Here is a 23,916-nt window from a genome sequence, read left to right as displayed (position 1 = left end):
TCAGTATACATACAGCATCGATAGATTATACCCGCATGCAAGGAACATACAATGGAGTCCCTATGCCAAATCTTTTCGATCGTTCACACGGAATTTCTACTCGACGACCGCGGTGATCCTGGATTATGGAGCGAACGCGAACAATCGCGAACGAAAACTTTGCCAGTTTTCCGGTTGGAATTTTTGGCACGTACAGTATATACACGGGGTGTATCACTTAGTGCTTGAATAATTGAATGACATCTTTTTTTAAGATGAACAATATACGATATACATGAGTAATTAAAAAATATTTATACATATAAATTCATAATCCTAAATTACATGAAACTATATAGAACTATAGACATACAACTATGGATATATAACGTATAGAATCGAGGAATAAGTTTGAGAAAATTTTTATGTTAATAATTATATCTCAAGATTTTTGTCAAATACTGATAATTTACAATTACAATATTAATTAAAAATAATTAACTTGAATATAATATTGTAAAAATTATACAACATATATTTCGTAAATGAAAAGATGGAAGAAATGCAATACACATAATATATTCAACATTCTTATCATTTTTTGAATATCTACTTAGATAAATGGAATCGTTATTTAATCAACCGTTTATAATAACCTGTTATCACGGGATGAAAGAAGCGATCTTGATAATTGCAAAATAATAGTGAGTAGAAGATTGTTCGCATTAAATAGGACACCCTATATCCCAGTGTCGCACGAAGCGGAGAGCCGAAAAGTAGCACAAGAAAATCGAAGGGAATGATACGTAAGGAAGCGCCGAGCCCCGCCGGAAGTGGATGAATTGGCTCAAAGGCGATATGGCCCTGAAAGCCTCAAAGAGGTGGATCCGGCACTCAGGGCGACATAGATTATTCATGTAATTCTGCACTCACTTTGCCTCGCGATCGATCAGTCACGGAACGATGCTCATCTGAATAATGAAATTCGAGGATTCCTCGCGCCGATGACGCGACGGGACCCACTGAGATTTTCGAGTTCTCGAAACGCGAGCGGATCCGGTTGAATCCGCTCCTGAATCCCGGAACCGATTTCTCTCGGATCTGAAATCTAGAGATCTCGAGATCTCCCCTGATTGTAAATTAATTTCGGCGAAATTGCATAATTCTTTTTGGAAGCACGAATGAAAGAGTATGGCTACAATATATAATTGTAATCCATTAATGTATTTTATTATATTCTTTATTTGAAATTACTTTTCCTTAGTGTTATTCCTGTAAAATTATTAAACAAGATATTGGAATTTAGAATTTAAGGCAGATTATATATATATAGTGCGATTCTAAATAAAATGCTTTAAGAGCTATTTGAATATCGAATTGTCAATAAGAATTACATAGCAACGGTTTTTAATACATTATCATAATACAATACAAATTTTAGATTGCTTCTATATTGTTAACATATCAAACCGATTCATTGAAATGACGTAACAAAAATATTAACAATATAAAGTTAATCCAAGAAATTGGAAATTCTGTTTTCGTTAGAGTTAAAGCGAGTAATAATCTTATCATAAACTGTACTCTATTTACATTGCCCTTTATTTAAATCACTTCTTAATTATCTTTGAAATTTATAGCCTACTATATAGATAAGACGTTCTCACGCTCTTGAGATTGATGTACAGCGAGGGTCTACTTTAATACGAAGTCCTTACTTTCCTCAGAGCACGATGGCGAAAGTTTGGCCTTCCTGCCAATTTCAGCAATTTTGTAATGAAAAATGATACAGTGCCGCTGCAGGGAACAATACTCGGCACTGCTATTTCGCCAATGAGACAGCTCCATCCGTATATATTCCATGCACCCACCCTCGTTGTCTTCTCTGCAGTCCAAATTAAGTTTACCGTACTTTGATGTTGTACCTTAACAAGGTTCTAGCTAGGGTGCTGCTTTTGTTGCTAGTGTCTGCACGATCGCATTCCTCGGCAGCTTGCGCCGTTTGAAAACTTTTCTTTGAACCGCTCGAGCTGACAAAGGGAATTCTATAAGGACGAGAAAAATCGAAGCATGCGACTGATAGGCCAATAATCAGCTACGTCCGATGTGATTTCCGTCGTTCCGTCCGCAAAGTGCAGGTGTGATCAGTCGTCTTTGCACGGAAGAAACCTGGATCGTGCGCCGCAAGGAAAATTAGCATCAGCCAGTTGCAAATTTCGTGATGTGTCATTTATCATTTTTGTTTGTCTCTTGGTAACATGTTTCTTATTCGCCAATATTTTACAGGCAATGCAGCTTATCAATAACAAGTAAAACTGATATTATTCAATGATCAATCTAAATCGTTCATTAAAATAGAATCAAGGAGTTCCGCCAATACATGAATCGATATTTGAGAAGCTTGACAAATTGTAGCCAGTTACATTATGCGTTCAGTATATACAGACCAAGTATTGCATCTACAAACTTCTTAATGCGAATGATAAATGAAGGAACAACGTTATAAATAGACAATCAAATGGAATTATTCATTCGAGATTAGTTACAAGGCAGTCGCCAGTCGAGGCGATCTCTAATTAAAAAAGAAAGGAACGAGAAAGAGGAGAGAAAGAAAAGGCATATATACAGTAGCAACAGAAGAAATCTTGTTTCCGCGCGCAAAACACTTCAGCGTCTCACTTTGATCGTATCCCGTGTTTCCCTTCGGCATGATAAGTCCACGGTGTTTCTCGTTTCACGGCGTAATAACCATTCGCCCAGTGCCTGGGCAACGCGTGTTTCGCTGGGCCAACCCGGCAACAAGGTTTTACAGCCGGTCCCGCGAGACGATGAAATTCCTCCGGCCTGTCTGCGCGCGCTTTTGTGGCCTTCGAAGAGCTGTAAAAAGCCATCCCGGGGCTGAGGTGCGATTTCTATTTGCGCCTGCAGCAAACTGCTGCAACCGCTGTACCGCGAAACAACGCGAGCTTCCCTTGTACGATATACCGGCATAGAATTTCTATGCTGCGGCCACAGTAAACTCGCGATGACAAGGCGACATCGATTACAGTGAAATTTTGCATAACAGCCTTGGTACAAGCGCCATAGATGTATCTCTAAAAAGTATGTCACAGCGAGGGAAAGAGAACGAGAGAGGAAGAGCGAGAGAGAGAGAGAGAGAGAGAGAGAGAGAGTGTGGTAAAATGGACAGGACTTTTACTGAAGTTTCAAAGTTGAACGTGTCTTTAGTAATAGCATGGTCTTCTCTCGTCTCTTACCGCCTGCGACATTTTAACAGCAAATGTCTTGATACTCAAGTCAAATTAAATGATCATCCGAATAAAATTTACTCGAACGAATTTACTCAAAGGAATTTACTCGATGCGAAGTTACAATGCTGAAAGGTCGGAAAAGGAAACTATGTTTGAAAAGCCATTTTTATTTTCCCTTATATCTCTCTGAGTGATGAAGTGTTGTAAGACCGCTTTCATTTATATAGCTATCAATACCTCATGCGTCGGCTCTCCCAGCCTGGTAAAATAGTTTATCATTGAGCTACCAAAGAGAGAGAAAAGAAAAAGCGAGTCAGAGAGAAAAGAAAAAAATGGTTCACACAATTACAGGAATGCGTCAAATCAATCAATTCTAATTTCTCTGAAATTTACCGTATCAGAGATTGTCAGTATTTTTTTTTATTTTTTTATTCCCCTACGTATATTGATCAATTAGCTCAGGATTGATCGACGAGAAAGTCGATCAAAGAAATTGATTACCAATCGCAGTTTGCGAGTATCCATGTGAACGTACATATACACAGATTGTGCGGCATGGGTTTGGCTGTGCATCGGGGATGAACACGGCGAGCTCTCGCAATGCGCGTGGCAGCCCGACTCGTTACGCGCATTTCTTCGGGCTCTGCAAAATACGTAAATGACACGAGAGCGACGGGCATTAATCTCTCGTCCTTTCCAGCTGATGAAGTGGCAATTTCCTCCTGATAGTAGGAGGAAATAGGTTCTGCAGACCAGTTGATCAAACCCTGAACAGTAGCCTCCTACGCTGCGCCCTACTACCGACTCAGTTACCCAATGGCTATACTGCATCCACCAATCGATGCTGCACTGTATGCACCCTTGCTACCCCTCGGTCCACCCACCCGGGTGCCAGGAGCGTATTGCATGGACCGTGCTATGGAACGATCTCCGTGGCGCAATAATTAACGTCGCTTTAAAGTACGCGAAACTATAAGGCGAGACCACTTGATAACGTTGCTCCCGCGGGGACTATTTTTCCGCGGTAAACATCATCGCGGGACTGTCGACTAATTGTCGACTGGCGAGATGAAATCGTGAAGTCAACGTAAGGGAGAAACGAGGAATGGAGGGTGTCCCGGGGTGCTCTCGCTCTCGGGATGTTTGCGGACGGCGTTCGGCTCGTTTTTCCGGTTAATGAGCGTCGCGACAAAGCGCTCGGGGTCCAGAGAAATTTGGCTCGGGAATTGCATCCAAAAAAGTATTCCAACCAGCGCCGAGTGGTGCATCGCTACGGGCTCGCTGCGGCTCGCCCGTACTCAGAGACTGCTACGATGGGGTTCATACCGCGGACAGTAAATTACACCGTACACAGGAGTCGTGTGTACGTTCCGGTGCGCGCATTGAGTAACATTTCCCCGGGAGTGCATTTACAACGGATATTACATCGAACTGGCAGAAAAACGGGCACGTGTGCAGCGCGACTCGAGATTAAAAGCTATCGCTCGTCAGTGCCGATGAACTCGTTTTTTCGTCGGCGCTCTCTCGCTTGGTCTGCCTCTCTTTCTGTATTTCCCTCGTCTCTCCCTTTTCCTATTTTCTGTCCTTCTCTTTTTCTCTTTCTCTCTCTCTCTCTCTCTATCTCTCCGTCTCTGCACTCTGTATCTGTCCCTGTTTCACCGACAAACGCATAGCTTCAAGATATACAGCACGGGATATTGCCTATATACCGCGCCATGCGGCGATTATGTACATACCTGCTTGCGCCACCTCGAAGGAATGATCCGCCTGTCGATTCCTATTCCTGTTTGACCAGTGATTCATCGATCCTTCGATCGGGCGTAGTAGCGTGCTCTATTAATTTCTCCATTATTTCCGTTTCGCCTGATATAATTCGCGTGATGTTTGACACAAGTATTTTACAATCATTATACAGCAAAGGACAGTATCGATTTTCCTTCTAGAGATAAAAAGGGCACAATATTATAGAAATCTGACGCGTGCCATGCCATGCCTAGCGTGCGTGCGAGATCGTTGACAAGTTATTCATCGAGTTCTTCTTCATCGTCTTTCGGACGAGTGATTGACGAATGATTCTTCGTGTCTTTACTTGCCTTTCTAATGCGGCTATGTTTGCCCGCGACAAGAAGCATCAGATGCATCGTTGAGCGGGCGAGAAGATAAAATAAAAAAATCGTAATTAATGAGGAGCGCGTCAGCGGCTGCGAAACCGACACCGCCGCCGCGACCATGTCGCGAGGTAGAAATTTATCGCCGGTGTGGTTCTCTTCATTGAAAACGAGCGGATGCGGCACTCCGAGTCGCCATCACCGACGCCGCTTCGCTACAAGCTGAAGAGACGGCTTCGACGCGCGTAGCAAATGCTCCTCGTTACGACTGCGAAGACGTTACAAGCTCGAAATTCCTCGACACTCGTACCGCTACATGTAATTAACGATATTCCTCGTTTATATAGCGATTCGTCTCTCCGATGTAGCACGCCATCGTTACATTGCTTGCGCAACGTGAGAGATTCACACGAATATAAGAGAAAATCCTAATAAAAATTAAAAACGTACAGCTTGCTTGAATGCACGCGCGAGAGAGAGAGAGAGAAATATTTTATTATATTCTCCAATATATATAGAAGATCTTGTGTTTCTCGTATCTTTCAACGTATCAAATTTCTCAAACCAATTTAAAAATATATTCTAGCTTTATATAAGATTTTTTGATCAATTTTTATTTGATTTCAAGAACTTTGCATCGAGATTTAATTAATTTATTTAATCGATCAATTCGAAATTTAAATTAGGATATCTACGATTTTGTAAACTTTGAAGATGAGACGAGACGATATGAATCAAGAAAGCTTTTTTATTGGGAGGAAATAATTCCGCAGTGGTGAATTTGATGTGAAAAATATCATTGTTCCATACATATCGGTGTTATTTAGCGGTTGCCCTATGTATCGGACGTCACCGCAATCGTAGAACTGGCTATTCACTTCGAACGATTCGTACTGTGTCTGGATGCCTGACCACACGAGTGTATTTACTACTCGACATTTACCTTTGTCTGACCGGATGCGCACCACAACTACACGAAAGACTGATTCGCCACTTGATTACTTGTGTTCTCTGATCACACAAGTACTCTGACTACTTACGTTAGATACTCACGAGACTAGCTGCACAGACTATGACTGAGATATCTGCAAACTACGCTTGCACAAACCCTATTTATTCATGCAATACTAAAAGTGATAATAAAATATATACCAATTATTCTCTTTTGGATGTGTATTTTCTTAAACAATCACATTTTGCAGAAATTGTTTGTATATAACTGTGAATTTGTATTTTTAGAAGGTAAAAAATTTTAAAAATCCATAAACTGTTCCGCAAATTATTATTGTTTTACCCTGTTGTTTCGCTATACGTATTGCAGATTTACAAACATTCACGCAAACGATATCAACTATTCTGTTATACAGAGTGTATTCAGTTTCACTGAATGTCTGTCCATTATAACAGACACAGTTATTCAATAAACAAAATTTGGTATATTGGTGTTTGCAGCAACAAACCAATCCTGCACTTTATTTTTGCGTTATTGATTATTATTTCAAGGCCGCTATAACGCAGATTATACATACGGATTACATTTGACACAGATTTCTGTTTGATGATTGCAAATTGTTTCACGAATAAACAAAGGAGGTATCAGCTTTATTTCACGTAACACACAAGCTACATGCAATTGGTTCGAAGAGTGATGAAAACGTACGTTTATGAAGCTGATAGTATGATTAATAATTTTAACCTGCCATCGATCCAATATGTAAATGCGAAAGATTTATCGACTACTCTGAATAAATTAAATTCATATGATCCGAACATTACATCGCGACTTTCTCGTTTGCATGATACTATCTATGAAAATCAATATAATGACACAACAAATGTAACATTTTATTAATATGCTACATCATATACATCATATACGTACGTCGTCAAATTTATGAAAATATTGTTTATATATTTCACACAACTTGTCACGATAATCCAATAAACAATATTAAATTAGTAATAAAAGCACACGCACGTATACGATATCTAACGATACATATCATACATAGGATGTTCCCAACTTCGCACGTTATTTGTCATTGTCAAATAAAATGTTCTGATTGAATCAGAATATGTCAAATAAGTAAGTTTTTAATAATAAATAGTTAAAATTAAAAATATCTTTATAAACTGCACTTTAATAACTTAATTAACATCCAGTACATATAAATTACCAATTTATATAAACTTTTTTCTTATTTTATATAAATATGGAATTTTTGTGTATCATTCAAATATAAATTTAAAAAGCTCATTTTTAATTGATTTACAGGAACTCCCTCATGTAGAAATTATATGTATTATACATTTTATTTTTAATGACGCAATTTAAAGCTTTGTTGGAAAGTGGATATGTGTTAATATAAACTTATTGATTTTGATCAACTGATGTAATAGTTAAGTAGTTGTCAAGATTCTTAATATTGTGTAGCGATACATAATCATGTTTGTTATTGCGCACAGAGTATCCGATATTATTCAACGCTCCATAAAACATCTTCGGTTTTCTGAACAATCAATCATTGTTACGTCGCGCATCCGGCATCATTAATATCTAGAAACAAACCGAGACCTGAGTCAGACAGGCGACAGTAGCCGCAGCCGGACGCTTGTTTCGCATGCAAACTTATTGTTACTGAATACTTCTGACAGACCAATGCGCAACATTTCCAGGACGATCTGCTTAGTTGTCGCAAAGTTTTGCCTCTTCAGCGGTTGCTTGAATACATCCTGCGGTATTTATTAAAAGTATTATAAATTCAGCGAGCAAAAGGAACGCAGGTGCTATGCGGTTATTATTACATAATTTATTCGACTTACCAATTTTAGCGAATAATTCCGCAATTACGAGGATCATCGTCTTTCTATTTTCTCTCATCTATTTCCTCTGCATTCACATTGTTGTTACAACCACTAACTCAAATACTTGAAATCATTTTAAATAATTAAATAATTAAAACAATGTTTCCCGGCTTTCTTGCATACAAGAGGAAATATAAAATAAAGTTGGAAAATATCTCGTTTAAAAAAGGTGATAAATTATTCAATCAAAGAATATTGATCTCATATATCGTATTATTTCACTGAGTCAACAAATCTGCAATATTTAGTTTTGCAATACCAATTCTATTCCCCTGCAAAACGATATCGCAAACTGTATCGTTTTAAACTATTTGTTTTAATCTCGTAGACAATAAATAACAGATGATGTTTCAGAAAATCGAGAACTGCTGAGGTGGAAGAAGCGACAATGACGGTCAACAGTGAACAAAGTTCGCTTTTGATGGTTAACACAAAGGCCTCGCTAAACCTCGATGCAGGATGTTTGGACTGATCATTGATGGCTTTCGCTAGCGATTAAGCAAATGATTCAATCGGGACATTCAACAGTTACTCTTTATTGATGTTCCCATATTGACTTAGCCTCCTTTTGTGCAACTAGAGTAGATGATACTAAAATATATAACCGATAGAGTGCAACAGAAATAAATTGTTTAAATTGTTTATTCTAATTGTATTCCGCAAAATGATTTTCTCTCTGATTACTTTCCTCAGTATCCAAAAAAAGAGGATTTGGAAAAGTACAATATTATATATGTATTTTGTCTACATAAATTATAATATAATAGTTTATTGGAGTAATTTAAGTTTTATATAATATTTAATTGGTAGCTGCATTTTAAATTTTATTTTATAAACAAACGATGTAAACGAGCGGATTCACATATTTTTGCACGATGAAAAATGTAATGCAGCAAGCAATATCAGAGCTGTGCTGACTATACTAATACTAAAACCAATGATGGGAGCAGTTATAAAGAATCTCTAAGCCCTCAAGTATATAAAGTTTAAATCTTCTCTGAGCGAAATCCAGCAAATCCGCTGGCATAAGTAGGATTTATGTTAGACAGGAGAGACGATGTCTGACACCGTACCAATAGTAGAACAACCTAAAGATACAACTCACAAAGAACAAAGAATCAGAAAGAAATTAATCGCAAAGAAAAAGTATCGATCATAAATACATCAACGAATAAAAATAAATAGGTAGTTATTATTATTAGATGTTACAGCAGAGTAAGTAAAAAATCACGTGATCTAATACGATAAACATAGCAAATATCCAATTTAAATTTGAAAATATAATAAAAGCACTATATTCTGAATGTATTCTGAATATATTTGATATAATCATCTGACGAATATGCATACACATATACATACACATTATTAATGTGTATAATGTATGTGTATAAATTATCATTACATTGTCATTACATTGAATATATTCTGAATATATTTGATATAATCAAATCATCTGACGAATGTATACACATATACATACACATTGTTTTATTATTATCATTACATTGTATTTTTACTAAAATTTTCATAATTAAATAATTAAGATTTGTTCTTAATCTTATTATTATGAATTAATTGTTTACAAGATTATTATTAAGTTTATATCGAATATTTTATTGTAATTATATTATACCTCATAATTAATCTGTTACAATAACTATCAATTTGCTTCATTTAACTGTGTGTCAGAAAATTTATTATTTAATTTCCATTTTACACGCCATGGCATATTTCATGTGATACGTAATTGAAATTGCGTATCAATGAATATCGGAAATATAGAAACATATAATTCAAACGTTCAAAAGCTCACAGAAAGTTTAGTGTTTCCGGTAACCACATTTCTGACTCGGATTTCTCTCTTTCCCAACTATCCATTATCCAAACCTCCAATCGATTTCTCTGGCTTATCGTTACAGCGGTCCACCACTTTACCACTGCCATCATCTCGAAACTAGTGAAACGTTTTTGCTTGTAACAAGATAGTATGACGACCCGGCAGTGAAACAAATGTGACCATTGCTGAAACTCGATAACTGGTCCCGAGGCCCACAAACGCGCAAACATCGCCCCGTGTCAAAACTATCCTCCTTGGTCAGTTTATTGCAAGGAAGAACGAAGCTATCTCGTCGCCATGTATCCCACGGAATCCATGGGGTGGTTTATCCGGTTTTTAGTGGCGCAGCTGCGCATATCACCATGAACTCGCACCGACCGACATGGAATTTAGCGCGATCGGCACGAAATTTATTCAACCACTAAATAACCGTGATTAATTCTGATCACGTAAGCCAACCAGCGACGCTCCGGGTTTACGTCGCGATCATAGTCGCTCTTATATCGCAGCCTAATCGACATTCTCCCCGGGATCATTACTTAACCCGCCTTTATCCACGATCGTAATCAGTTCTGTTTTATACAATCAATTTCCCATCACACACACATATATATATACAGGGTGTCCCGGGTTTTAACCGACAAACTGCGGGAGCATATTCTACTAGTGGAAATAAGAAAAAATTCTTATATCGAGTTTGCTTAGAAATGCTTTATTACAAAGTTATAAACCAATATTGAAAAGAAATATGAGATAAGTAACAACGGAACATAGTGTAGAATTTGGAAGGTCGAAGGTGTTTATGTTATGTGTATTCACATGTATTCATGTTCACTATGTTGAAACGATTCAGTATGATTGTTACTTTCACAACAGTAGCTGTTAGATTTCAATCGTCGTGTCAACTAGCAATTACTATCAGAATGCCAAAAGTGTTTTCAAATGAGGAATACACTGATATTCATTTCGTGTACGGATTCTGTGACGGAAATGCACGAGCTGTCGTACGAGAGTATCAACGTAGATTTCCTAACAGGAGAGTACCAGATAGTTCTGTGTTTAGTAATACCCATTTGCAATTACGTAATTTGGGTTCATTTCGATCTATGAATGAATATGATGATGTTCGTTCAGCTCTAAGACACCGACGACGCTCGGAAAGAATCTTAAATCTTCGCCAAAACAGCTGGATACAGTTAGACGGTTGTCCATCGCACTATGCTAGACAAGTTAGAAACTGGTTAGATGAATATTATGCTCATAGGTGGATTGGTCGAGAAGGACCGGTTTTCTGGCCTCTAAGATCGCCCGATTTAACGCCTCTTGATTTTTATTTATGGGGAACTTTAAAAAATAAAGTTTACAGTACAGAAGTAATCTCGCTTGAAGATTTAAAGCAACGAATTACTAATTCAGTTACTGAGATGCAACAAAATTTTCAGGAATGTCGTACTGTAACAAATTCTGTACTACGTCGATGTCTAGCTTGTATCGATGTGCAAGGACAACATTTTGAAATGCGTCACTAAATCATTGCGTACATAATTTTTATTTTTGTGAAAAAATCCGTTGTTACTTATTTTATATTTCTTTTCAATATTGGTTTATAACTTTGTAATAAAGCATTTTTAAGCAAACTCGATATAAGAATTTTTTCTTATTTCCACTAGTAGAATATGCTCCCGCAGTTTGTCGGTTAAAACCCGGGACACCCTGTATATATGGCAAAATTAATTTATCTAGAGAAATCTCAGACTGTGTATGTGATATTATTTTTCTTGTAACGTACGTGTCGCCAATGTCGAAAATGAACGACGATCGAGCTTTATTCGCTTTGCTTTCTTTGATTAAAAATTAAATTATGCGTCCATAAAGTCGATGAACCTATGACAATTTCTCAAAATTTCTTCAGCTTTGTATACTTTCATTTTGTACGATTGCTATGTGCTCATCACACTTGAACCATTTTGCTAACACTAATAATAAAAATAACAATTAATCATATTAGCAGTTTGTAAATAGGTTTTGATTTTTTATTATTACATGATTAATGCGTACGTAAAACAATAGAGACGATGCAAGGGAGAATTATTGCTGATGAAATAAAGAAAAGTAAAAGGAAGCTAAGGTAGTGTCACGCTCGTTCTAATCGTATCCCGCAACTTTGGCCTCCGGGACGATTCTTTGCCGCGCGAGCGAGACAAAAGAGAGGGAGGTTGGGTTCGCAAAAAAAGGCAAAACAGATTTATTTTTCTTCCGGTGGTCTCCTCCCCGCTCTCCCGCCATAGATCTCTCCCTTTTATCCAGCGCGTAGCATGCGCAGCCCCGAAACGCGGCCGGCTTTCCCGCAGCGTGGTATTTATAACTTCGACTCATTTTCCCTCATTGCGCGGAACAGCGGGATCCGGATAAATAATTGTTTTTTGGCGAAAGTTTTATTGCGTTTCCCGTACGCGAGAGTGCAACGCGGTACGTATAAAGGGACGAGCGAACGGATTTATGGCTAAGAAGTTCGCCGACTCTACATACTCGGGTGACCGCTGTTGCTCAATTGTTTGAACTCTGTCGAGGTAATTGCACGACAAATTCGTGGTCGGAATTCTTTCAGAAAACCACAAACTGGAGCAGACGCGCGATAATCTGACAGGGTGGGTGGTTAATTTTTTCATTATAACATTATGGGGCATTATATATGTATAAACGAGAATCGATAAGGACACATGCGCGAGTTGAATTTTTCAAGACGAGAAGATAAATCTCGTTACAACATCGTATGTAGACAATTTGTGAAAATTAAATGACGCGTTATATTTCTGTATATATTATAATGATGATATTTAAAGCATGTCGTTAATTTTGTATTGCACGTACTGGATTCGTTGTCATAATGTCGATACGTAAAAGCGTAATAATTATTTATCTTTCCATTAGCTAATGCATCAGCGAGATATAAGCTTAAAATCGCGTTAGTTAAAAACCCGGCACTCTGGTAATAGCAATTATCGAATGCGACGCATTTCCCACCCGATATAGCGACATAAAAGGGTAAGAAACGAGAATGGGAAATTGAATGCAGGGGATAAAACCTTTTGGATTCGGGACACCTATTCGTGCGTCGTCATTCACGTACATGATATCCAAAAATACAATCGAATGCGATTTAAACGACCTTCGGTCCGCTGATTCCGATAATTCATGAATCAAATACGCACGGTTGAAAATATCATAAACCATTTCTGCATCACTGTAACAAAAAAACGCTACGGAAACGCTGTATTTCAGTCAATAATGACTTTCGCCACAATCGATGTTAATAGGAATAATAAAACAATTAAAATAAAATTTTCTGACGGCAAATGTAAACTATAATAAATGTATTTATGTATACGATTTTAATATTTTTTATATTTCTAAAAATATATCTATTTTTATTGAGCATTATCCTTTTGAAGAAATATTTTATATCTTTTTCGATTCATGTATAATTTTCATGCGTGCTCTTTATCTGGAGATTCTTTCTACAACTGCAATTAAATTTCTCCTATTTTCGCAAATAAAAATTATAATTCTTTAGGTTTTAACTTTAAACACACTTTTAATTAACCCTTAAATTATAATTGTTAAAGTTCGCCTGAAGTTAAATGAGAAAGTTCTATTATTAAGAAAATTATTTTGTTTTAAAAGAGCATCACATATTTTCAACTTGTGTGTGTGTTTTTAGCTTTTTAAAAACCAAAAATTTATTATATCGTGAATGCATGAAAGAAGTTTCCATCTTTCATTACTCTATTCATTAATATATAAATTAAAATTTTATATTAACATACTTACATTTTACGTAAATGAGTGATCTCAAAGCCGAAGAAAATGCAAACTATTTGTCCAGCAACTAAAATATTTTCATTCCTCTAGATCGAGGGGGCAGGAATTTCATGCTTCTGGGGAAGTGTGCACATATTGGCGAGAAAGGCAGTCAGTAACAGAAATCGAATATTATGGTACGCTATTACATGGGGGTACCAGCACATCTAAGGCCGGTAATATCGTCTAGCGAAGCTCACGTTCCATCTGACCAATCTGCAATGCTGTTTAATGTTTCAGATGTATACGTGTCTGTTTTCCCATCCTGATTTCTCTCGAGCCAGGGAAAGCAAAGATCGTCCTTAAACCGGCGACACTCTCGACAGCCAGAGAAAATCAGCACGGTTAGAGAGAAGATAATTAATGGCAAGCGTCCGTGCAAAAAACCTGCTCACGTCGTTCGCACTTGTGTGCGGTGCTGTTAAGGATTATAAATTGTTCGCCGTTCTTTTCGAAAGATTCGCCCGTCCGTCGTCCATTGCGCTCTTGCGTAACAACAACGAGCTTGCGAGCTTCTCAACCCTGTCCACGCTGTGCGCTTTCCAGCAGATCGCAGTAATGAACGCGTCCCGTGTTCGCATTCGGCGCGAGTCCGCCGTTATTGCATTGCTTGCGCTAAATAAATTATTCCGCTTGGACTTTGTGTACGCGAGGTGTTGCAAGTCGGTGTCCCCCGGATGGCAGATACATTAGAAGAGCCAGCGCTCGTCGATCGGAGTTTCTCTTGTGAGAATTTCGAATATGTGCTCAAAATAACTCGTACATCCATTATCCATAAAAGAATGTTCAATGAAGGAAAATTTAAATAAAACCTGAAAATGAGAAACAGAAGAAGAAAAAGAGAGAACGAGACATTATTAAAGCTGTAACAACAATCATTAGGTTTTATAAGGATATGCTTTAATAAATTTGAATACTTTTTTAAAATTTGATTGAGAGAAGATTCATAGACGACATGAATTAAAAATTACATTCTTTTCTTTGTTTGTATTTTTGCTATTTTAAAAGATACTTTAGCTTATACTCTCTCACATGTAACGAGTATATATATATATGTATAATACACGTGATATATCGTTGCACAGTATCGTGCATGCTGCATAACTCAACAAGATATTGGATGCTCTATTATCATAGTAAACCTCTGTTCCTCAACGGTCCTTTGATGACGTAATTATCTCCAGTAATTAAAGTACACATATACTTCGGATAATTATTGGCTCTTTAGTGACATATTGCTTACAGAAATTCGAAGCAAACTACTTTTTATTTCGATCAACAAATTATTATCCATTAACAGTATATTATATGTTTACAATAAATTAGCCCGACTAATATCTTAATATCTATTGCGCTTCATATAGGTATATTTTAGATTTTATTATTGACATGCACTATTAGTTATTATACATTCATTAATATTTGTATATTTTCTGTATATTCAGTTATTTAAAATAATATACATATACACATTGACAAAATTTATTGTATAAAATAAACTGTTAATAATAATATCTTGTCTCGATAACAGGGGCACAGACTGTTGACGATAGATCAAGGTTCTAATTCCTCAATCGTCTAATGGAATGCGAAAATTAGAAAAGCGGACGAGGGCACACATGCGATCTTCATCGATCCCATCCAAAAGTGTCATCACTCAGAGGTAGTGTCCGTGGGTCGCGATACACGATCGGTAGATAAAAGAAACGTGATGGAACTCCTGCTACTGTTGCAACCCGACTATGCTTCCCAGAGCGAGAAGGAAGGCAAGAGACAGTGGAGGGTAGTAAGTGGGCTAGTAAGTTTCACGATAACAGTTATAAATGACCCTCTCGAAGCACGGCGCCGCAGGACTCTCAGCTACGTGCCAGACACTGGCCCCTGCCTAACACACGCTCTTCATCGATATAGTCGTAAAAGGCACTAAACAAACATACGCTAAGTGCCTCAGCCTAGTATACGTGTATACATTTACGTAAACTTGATCGATAATCGCGCCCGTCGATCGCACGTCCTGACATTGCACCTCCCTCCCGTCACCGCTTCAAAGAAGCTTTCTTGTAACGTTGTCTCATAAGACTTTGATATCGCGAATTTTCAAACATCGATCAATTTAATATTTCACTCAGTAAACATAGATAGATGTTGGTGCGCGCGCGCATATGTATGTCTGCTTTCAATAAATAGATAAATGGAGAGATTGATGGAGAGATAAATATGAATATTATATATCTGAGATTTTAACAAATTAAAGGAAAAATTTGATTTTTCAGACTTGATCAGTTACCTCGAATTTATTATAAAAATAATGAAATATAAATAATGAAATATTTGTTATAAAAATAATGAAGTATAAATTAAAAAATAATAAAATATAAATAAAAAAATAATGAAATCTTTATTATCTTTAAAATAATTAAAGGTAGATGGATAATAAAAAAAATTATAATAAAAAAGATGAATTTTTTTATCAATCGGATAGTTTTGGATACATTTTGGAAAGTGACTCCTAAATGACATAGCATTCAAGGATACCACTGTATTACGCACCATCTAGGATAGATGTTACACCATAATTGCGCCGTCTTTTAGGGGAAATGCGACGCGTTACTCGGTGGTATTATGAACACAAATCTGCGTCGTCTCTCCGGAATGTTAACCGAAAGTCGCATTTCAACCCGAAGGATCGTCCTTCTCGGGAACGATTTCCCTGGCAATTCCTCCGAATTGGGACGCTCCCGACAGGTAGCTTTTAAGGAATTTAACCAGCCGCACATTAAACGGCGTGGATCTTGATAAATCTAAATGGAATTCTCATGTTACCGACTCACTTAGCATCTGACTTTCAGCGCAGATTTGCCAGTATTACTCGATGCCAAAAATCAATTTATTCGTACTAATCGTCGTCTTGTGGGTGCTATGACATATTTTCATAGAATTTAGAATATATACTACGAGCAAAGTTGGAAAGAATACCAAAAGAGATAAAATCGCGAGATATCTTTATTATTATTATATTGATACTTTATCGGTAAACCAAAATTACTTTAAAAAAAAGAAAAAACAGATATAAATTTTATTATCTTTCTTCTTAATAGTCAAATATTTTGTTTCTTCCAAATCCAATCCAAATCTTTTATTTGCAAATTTTATGACCAGTTTAATATTGACTTTTCCTTAAGAAAAATATCGAGCATGCAATATCTTTGTAACAAATCCTCAAATATAATATTTCAAATTGATAAACATTCAGAATTTGATGAAGTATAAAACTATCCATCTATACTTCTCTAAACTTCAATTCCGAAGAAATTGTTTATTTGCAGTCACTTATTATAATAATCAATGGACAATAGCGAAACAGTAATTGAATTAAAATTCTTTTCCGTAAATCTGCAGTAACGGAAATCGAAAACGGACAGCGGAAAATGATCGGAATTTCATAGGTCTCAATTCATCCCCATTTCATCCTTAAGTATAAAAGCTCATTATAGTAGCTTGAATGCATTTTGGGATCGCGCCCTTCAATTTCCGCGTTACCGTCTTCAAGCGGAGCGCGCAGATGCAAACGCGAACCACCCCTGCACGTAGTGGAACGCGTCGCGCCCTGAGCAGACGGGGTGAGTATCATGGCGGCAACTTTCGATATCGATCGTCGACCAGTGGGATGCTGGTCGCTCGACGTTTCGCCGACCGCACATCACCGTTCAGCACGCTGAATATTTTGTTATCATCTCCCATCTTTTTTTAAGTTTCTCCTACTATTATGTATAATTAAACAGAACTTATACTGCCAAGGTACATGTGCCAAAGAGTAAGAATTCGTCATAGGGAGTGTCCGCGAGTGTTCTACTTTCGCATGCATTTGTAAACAGCGTCGAAGATGCGGATACCGGTGCTCACGATATTGCTCAATGTCTTCAGCTTCACTTACGGTAAGCTTTCATTCCTATTACCGGCTAAAACGATATTAAGCGATTTATTAAAATATATGAATATATTTTTTCATACAGGGAGTAAAGTGTACGAGGCGAATCCTGACACAAAGAGACTGTACGATGATCTCCTCTCTAATTATAACAGATTGATACGTCCAGTTATTAATAATACAGAAACCTTAACGGTTTGGTTGGGACTAAAGCTGTCACAATTAATAGAGATGGTACAGACTGACATAAACGCTGTAAAAATATCAGTATCTTAAAATTGGATATTATTTTGCCAAAATCTTTATTCATTATTTGATTCATTAAAAATATGTATGGATTTTATAATAATTGTGCTTGGTGCTTTGCAGAATCTGAAGAATCAAGTGATGACAACAAATGTCTGGGTAGAACAGGTAAAATCAAAAAAGCATCTGCGCTGTCAATTCTTAAACTAATTTATTTTACTTTCATAATATCTTTTGACATTATTCAATTATGGACAAACTGGATAATAAGGAAATTAAACTGTGCTTGTTTCTTACAGAAATGGTTCGACTACAAATTACAATGGGATCCACAGGAGTATGGTGGTGTAGAAATGTTATACGTGCCTTCCGAAAACATATGGCTTCCGGATATTGTGCTATACAACAAGTACAAAACTGTAAAAGATTCTTTTAGAAGATGTACAATCAATCGTGTTGCGCGTTCCTTAAATAGACAAAAATTCCATTTACGAATGTCTATGTTGTATGAAAAATTGAAAAGATGGAATCTGATGGGATCAAAAAATAAGCTCTTATGTAGAAAATAATTCTCAAATTAAATTTTAAATTAATTTTCATTTAATGTACAGCGCTGACGGAAATTACGAAGTAACATTGATGACAAAAGCCACTTTGAAATATACTGGTGAAGTGTCCTGGAAACCGCCAGCTATTTACAAGTCATCCTGTGAGATCAATGTGGAGTATTTCCCGTTCGACGAGCAATCATGCATTATGAAATTCGGCTCATGGACGTACAACGGTGCTCAGGTAATAAATATATTTATATATATACATATATATATATTTTTGTTAATATAGAATGTATAGGACAATCAAAGCTTTTAATATTCTTTAGCTAGCTAACAAAGAGAGATTCGAATAATTGATTTTAACTCATATTTTCTAATTATTTACATTTATTATCGCTTTTAAATTTATGTAGCTTCAGCCTGATGTCTTTCGAAAGCGTGCTTTGTAAAGTTTCTTGTTCACAGGTAGATTTGAAGCATATGAAACAAGAGCCCGGCAGCAACCTCGTTGCGATCGGCATAGATCTCACTGATTTTTATTTATCAGTGGAATGGGACATTCTGGAAGTACCAGCAGCACGTAACGAAGAATATTATCCATGCTGCGAGGAACCTTACTCAGGTATGTACATGTATGTGTAAAGATTCAACAAAATTTTAAATTTTATATCGAATAAATCTCTCATTTTGATTTTGATAACCACTTTTAATTATTTTTATCATTTCTGTAAAAATTCATAAATTGATTTTATGTTAACTAATTTGCTCTGAATATATGAAGAGATTATGAGTCATTATTATCTTATAATTACAGATATAACATTTAATATTACAATGAGAAGAAAAACTCTGTTTTATACTGTCAATCTTATCATTCCTTGTGTTGGCATCACGTTTTTAACGGTATTAGTTTTCTACTTGCCCAGCGATTCCGGTGAAAAGGTAAGTGTATAAGATGAGGAACTTTTAAAATTTATATATATTTGTTTAATTTTATCATAACAAACATATCTATTGTTGCTTCATATTTCTCGTGCAGGTATCATTATGTTCCTCCATTCTCCTCTCGTTGACGGTGTTCTTCTTGCTGTTAGCCGAAATTATTCCACCGACATCATTGGCTATACCTTTGCTAGGAAAATATTTGTTGTTCACCATGATTTTAGTTACTCTGTCCATTTGGATCACCGTCTGCGTCTTAAATGTACACTTTCGGTAAGCAATACTTTATGTAAAAATATTTTTATTTTTAAATATGGATTACTTTACATGAGTTACATTAAACATTAAATTAATTAAGATTTTATATATTCGAAATGTAAGAAGATACATTATGCAGAAATGTAAGAAAATAGATTAAGGAAGTAATGAAGTGCGTTTTTAGTCTATTATATTTCTAAATATTATAATTGTCTTTAATCATTTATAATGTCAAAGTACTGATATCGTAGATCACCTTCCACTCATAATATGTCACCGTGGGTAAGACAAGTGTTTCTCAATTGGATGCCGAGAGTATTAATGATGCGTCGCACTCCATATTCTACCCCGGAATACGATGATACTTATATGAATAGTGCATACATCAACGAAATAGATTACAGGTAAAATCTTGATTCTTTTTTTATTAAATTTAAAGATAGGTCTCTCTCTCTCTCTTCAATAGTCTAAAAACTTTTAAATTGGTTATAATCAAAGAGAATTTTTACATGTACTTATTTTTTTTTTTCTGAGAAATATTGAATATAGTAAACTCTCTTTTATTAACTTTTTTGTAAATTATTAATAATAAAAGAATAAATATATAATAATTAAAATATATATAAATATGTGATGCGGAAAAATTAATATGATTAACAAGAGAAAAATGTTATTGGATGATAAAATGAATGTTTTTGTAATTTTACAGTAATTAAATTTTGCACAATATCTGATATTTCATAAATTTTTGTCAATTTTCATGACAGTGTAAGTGGTTACCCTTTGGAGCTAAAAGGCAGCCCAGATGCATTCGAAAGCGTCACTTCTACGTACAAAAGTATTAGAGATGACGATGCGCGACACATACCGCATGCATCAGGTAAAACTTTTATTATTTATCAGAAACCAGTATTTTCTTTTAAATTATTTAATAGAGGAAAGTCCCCGATTATGAGATACCATATCGATTTTGCCGAATGTAAGGAAATCTATAGGCAGAATTTAAAAATGTAATACGTTATCTTGAAGAGAATTTAATAAGCTTTAGGTTGGTGAAGTGAAAAATCTAATTTAAATATTATTTTTTCTGAAAATTAAAAAAATTTGAAAAAAGAGCTTTCCACAAGATCGCGAAAGTGTGCTCCTAATATAAGATACCTTGAGAAATCGGTGTTAAAAGTGCAAAATACATCAGTATTGCAAGTAAAAAACTTTATTAGATATTTTTATAAAAATACTACTGCCACAGCCTTCGCTAAATCTTCACGATTTCACTGTCGACGCTTCCTCGTTTCTCTAACCTCCATAGTCAGATTCTATAAAAATTAAATATACAAAACTTCGTAATATAAATTCGTATTAACTTTTCTTTAACCTTAACGTAGTATTTTCTTTCTTTTTATTACACTACATAATCTTCATATTCGAGCAATAATTATCTCATATTAAGAGTACCCTGAATATCTCATTATACGAGCCACACGCCTAGCGGTTCTGCGATCATGAAATCTAACCTCTACAATTAAGCAATTCAACAAATCGCGTATTTTCCTGTTACTACGATTCTACTCTATCATTGCATACTGAATTTATTGCCAACCATTTCTTTATTATGTAATAAACAAGGTTTAAAGACTTACCTTAAGTTCCTTTGACATGTTCACAATTCCACAAACCTTTTTTTGCAAAGGCTAAACGCAATAACGAACAATGAATTTTTCACTAAATACATTTTACACCAAGAGTAATAAGTTCATGGTGGAACTAACAGATGGTGCTCACTAGTTTAGCAGAAACCCCATTATCTCATATTAGGAGCATATCTCATAATAGGGGATTCTTCTCTACTTAACAATATTACATTTGTGTAAGAAATGAAAAAAGATTAAAAATATTTGAAAAGATTATTCAATGTATGGCTAAACAACTATGTGTAAAAACACCTTTTGCGATACATTATGCATTTAAATAATTATTTGTATCTGTAAAAGAAACAATATATATTATAAAAGTGCTAAAAATTGAGAAATATATGTATTGATCTGAATATCATTCCAGTTACTGACAGCGAAAATACGATACCAAGACTATCTCCAGATGTGATATCAGCTCTCAAAGGGGTACGTTTCATTGCTCAACATATAAAGGATGCCGATAAGGATAATGAGGTACATAAGTCATTTTTTAGACCATTTTCTCATAATCCCAATTTATTCTTATTATAATTTTATTACTACCATCAAGTTGATATACATAATATATATAATATATATAGAATTAGAATATTAATTACAAAATACCGCACCTTGGAATCCATCCATTATCAATCGTTACGAGTTTCATACATATTCGCACATATTCACATACGCACAAGATTCTACGCATTATTTATGCTAAAATGTTTTATATTTTTATATAAGTTTTACTTTTTTCTCTCTCAATATTTAATTCCGTAAATAAATTTTTCCTACTCTGCACCGATAGCTAATTATTTTCGCATTAAAAAAAACGTTCACTTATCTTTACAGGTCATAGAAGATTGGAAATTCGTAGCTATGGTATTGGACAGATTTTTTCTTTGGGTATTTACATTCGCGTGTATCGGCGGTACGCTGGGTATAATATTTCAAGCGCCCAGTCTGTATGATACGCGAGTACCTGTGGACCAACGACTCTCCGGTATATCATTGCGCAATTACATGTATCCTCCCCCGAACGGAACTTTTGATGAGGAGTAACTATTAAGGCACGTGTAAGATAATTCGCGTGTGAAGAACAATGGTACATTATGTCGTGCATATTCTGCTGAAATACATTTGGTATCCCTTCGTTCGACATCTATCATCTCTTCACGAAGATGTTCTTATTCTCATTCATATATTTTAATCAAAATTCTAAAAGGAGATATTGAATATCTGCTGCAATGTTTCTTCATGAATTAGGACAAGTAATTTATTACAATATTGTTAGATAAATAAATCATTTAATTAGAGAAAGAGAAAATCGAAAATATCTATACATCTCAAAATTACGCAATAATTAATTAAGCAATCATTCACACGCACAAACAGAAACATATATTTCTTTCTAGCTGAAAATTTCCAATTGCGTGACAATGGTTATAAACACGTAAATGTTAGACAAAGATTACGGATTGTATTATTGTTTCAGTGATTTCTCAAAGCATTTGATCTCTATATATCTATATTATATTATATTATATTATATATCATACAGAGATCTATAATTATATTAGATGATGCAAAAAATATATTTCCCTCCCTCCCCCCCGCCATTATATGTCGAAATAAATTATTTTACATTAACCTGTACATATGTAGATTGATGTAGATTAAATTCCTGAAATGTAACGATTTTCATCGATTTGTAAGAATTAATAATCATAAGTGGTGTCACAATATCGAAATTATAAATCATTAAGATATTTGTTTCTATATTTTGTTGGAAATAATCACTCGCTGGTACCGAATAGCTAGTAAAAAAAGAGCTTTCGACATTTTATTTATTTACATTATCAAGTATGAGCAATAGAGGTCAATTTATTTCGACATATGCAAAGAAAAAATTCGCACGATTCATGTTTCAATGTAGTCGATAGGAGACCCGAGAGCCTTAATCGTGAATAAAATAAACGTTAAACAAGCCAATCCAACATATTTTCCATGGGTTAAATAAATTGAAATAAGAGTCACATTGTAAATGATTCAAATTTGGCAGCTCGTACATGATTTTACATCCACGTTGACAGGACATTTATTATCATAAAAACGGAACGGTAACTTTTATTTTCATTCGGAGCACACATTACACGACCAAGCATTTTCAAAATAGCCCAAAAAAACTGTAGTAAAATACTTATCTCAGTCAGATCAGACTCAGAATTTTAATAATGAGTCTGGTTTATCAAGTGAGATCAGAAACACAAGTTGTATCTGTTTCGAGGAATGCAATGTTATTAAAATTACAAGAAATACAAATCTCGTTCACTCTCCTGTAAACTCCCTCAAAAATCGTTGCCAATATATTATCATAGAAAACATCGAGTCTTCAACTTGAGGCATAG

The 23,916-nt window shown here is 35.5% G+C and overlaps 2 protein-coding genes across 3 annotated transcripts in view; both read left to right on the top strand.

Annotated features, from left to right (window-relative positions):
• The window catches only part of LOC105287869, an 83,984-nt gene extending 68,319 nt beyond the window's left edge, over positions 1 to 15,665 (top strand). The window contains exons 3-4 of one of the 2 annotated variants that reach the window (XM_011353710.3): positions 13,956 to 14,041; positions 14,145 to 15,665. In XM_011353710.3, the coding sequence (XP_011352012.1) occupies positions 13,956 to 14,041; positions 14,145 to 14,173 (115 nt within the window). In that variant the 3' untranslated portion in view covers positions 14,174 to 15,665. Of the gene's footprint in view, positions 1 to 13,955; positions 14,081 to 14,144 lie in introns of both variants that reach the window. The other variant, XM_011353708.3, reaches the window with a different exon arrangement.
• A 1,859-nt stretch (positions 15,666 to 17,524) lies between these two features.
• LOC105287872 (acetylcholine receptor subunit beta-like 2) lies at positions 17,525 to 23,830 on the top strand. Its single transcript, XM_026971892.1, has 12 exons — positions 17,525 to 17,839; positions 17,918 to 18,066; positions 18,202 to 18,246; positions 18,378 to 18,487; positions 18,690 to 18,870; positions 19,098 to 19,254; positions 19,447 to 19,574; positions 19,672 to 19,847; positions 20,084 to 20,236; positions 20,600 to 20,712; positions 21,891 to 22,000; positions 22,361 to 23,830. Exons 1-12 carry the CDS (start codon positions 17,788 to 17,790, stop codon positions 22,568 to 22,570), a joined length of 1,584 nt encoding a protein of 527 aa, XP_026827693.1. The 5' UTR covers positions 17,525 to 17,787; the 3' UTR covers positions 22,571 to 23,830.
• The last annotated feature ends 86 nt before the right edge of the window (positions 23,831 to 23,916 follow it).

Source organism: Ooceraea biroi, chromosome 8, assembly GCF_003672135.1.
Source record: "Ooceraea biroi isolate clonal line C1 chromosome 8, Obir_v5.4, whole genome shotgun sequence".
Classification (NCBI taxonomy): domain Eukaryota; kingdom Metazoa; phylum Arthropoda; class Insecta; order Hymenoptera; family Formicidae; genus Ooceraea; species Ooceraea biroi.
The sequence above is the reverse complement of the archived record's forward strand: the minus strand, read 5'-3'. Positions and strand labels throughout refer to the sequence as shown.

Bases quoted from the DNA above. Each gene is read 5' to 3' on its own strand.
- LOC105287872 (XM_026971892.1), top strand. From the start codon at position 17,788: ATGCGGATACCGGTGCTCACGATATTGCTCAATGTCTTCAGCTTCACT. The intron at 20,713-21,890 runs GTAAAACTTTTA...ATATCATTCCAG, and splicing joins ACACATACCGCATGCATCAG to TTACTGACAGCGAAAATACG. The intron at 22,001-22,360 runs GTACATAAGTCA...TTATCTTTACAG, and splicing joins ATGCCGATAAGGATAATGAG to GTCATAGAAGATTGGAAATT.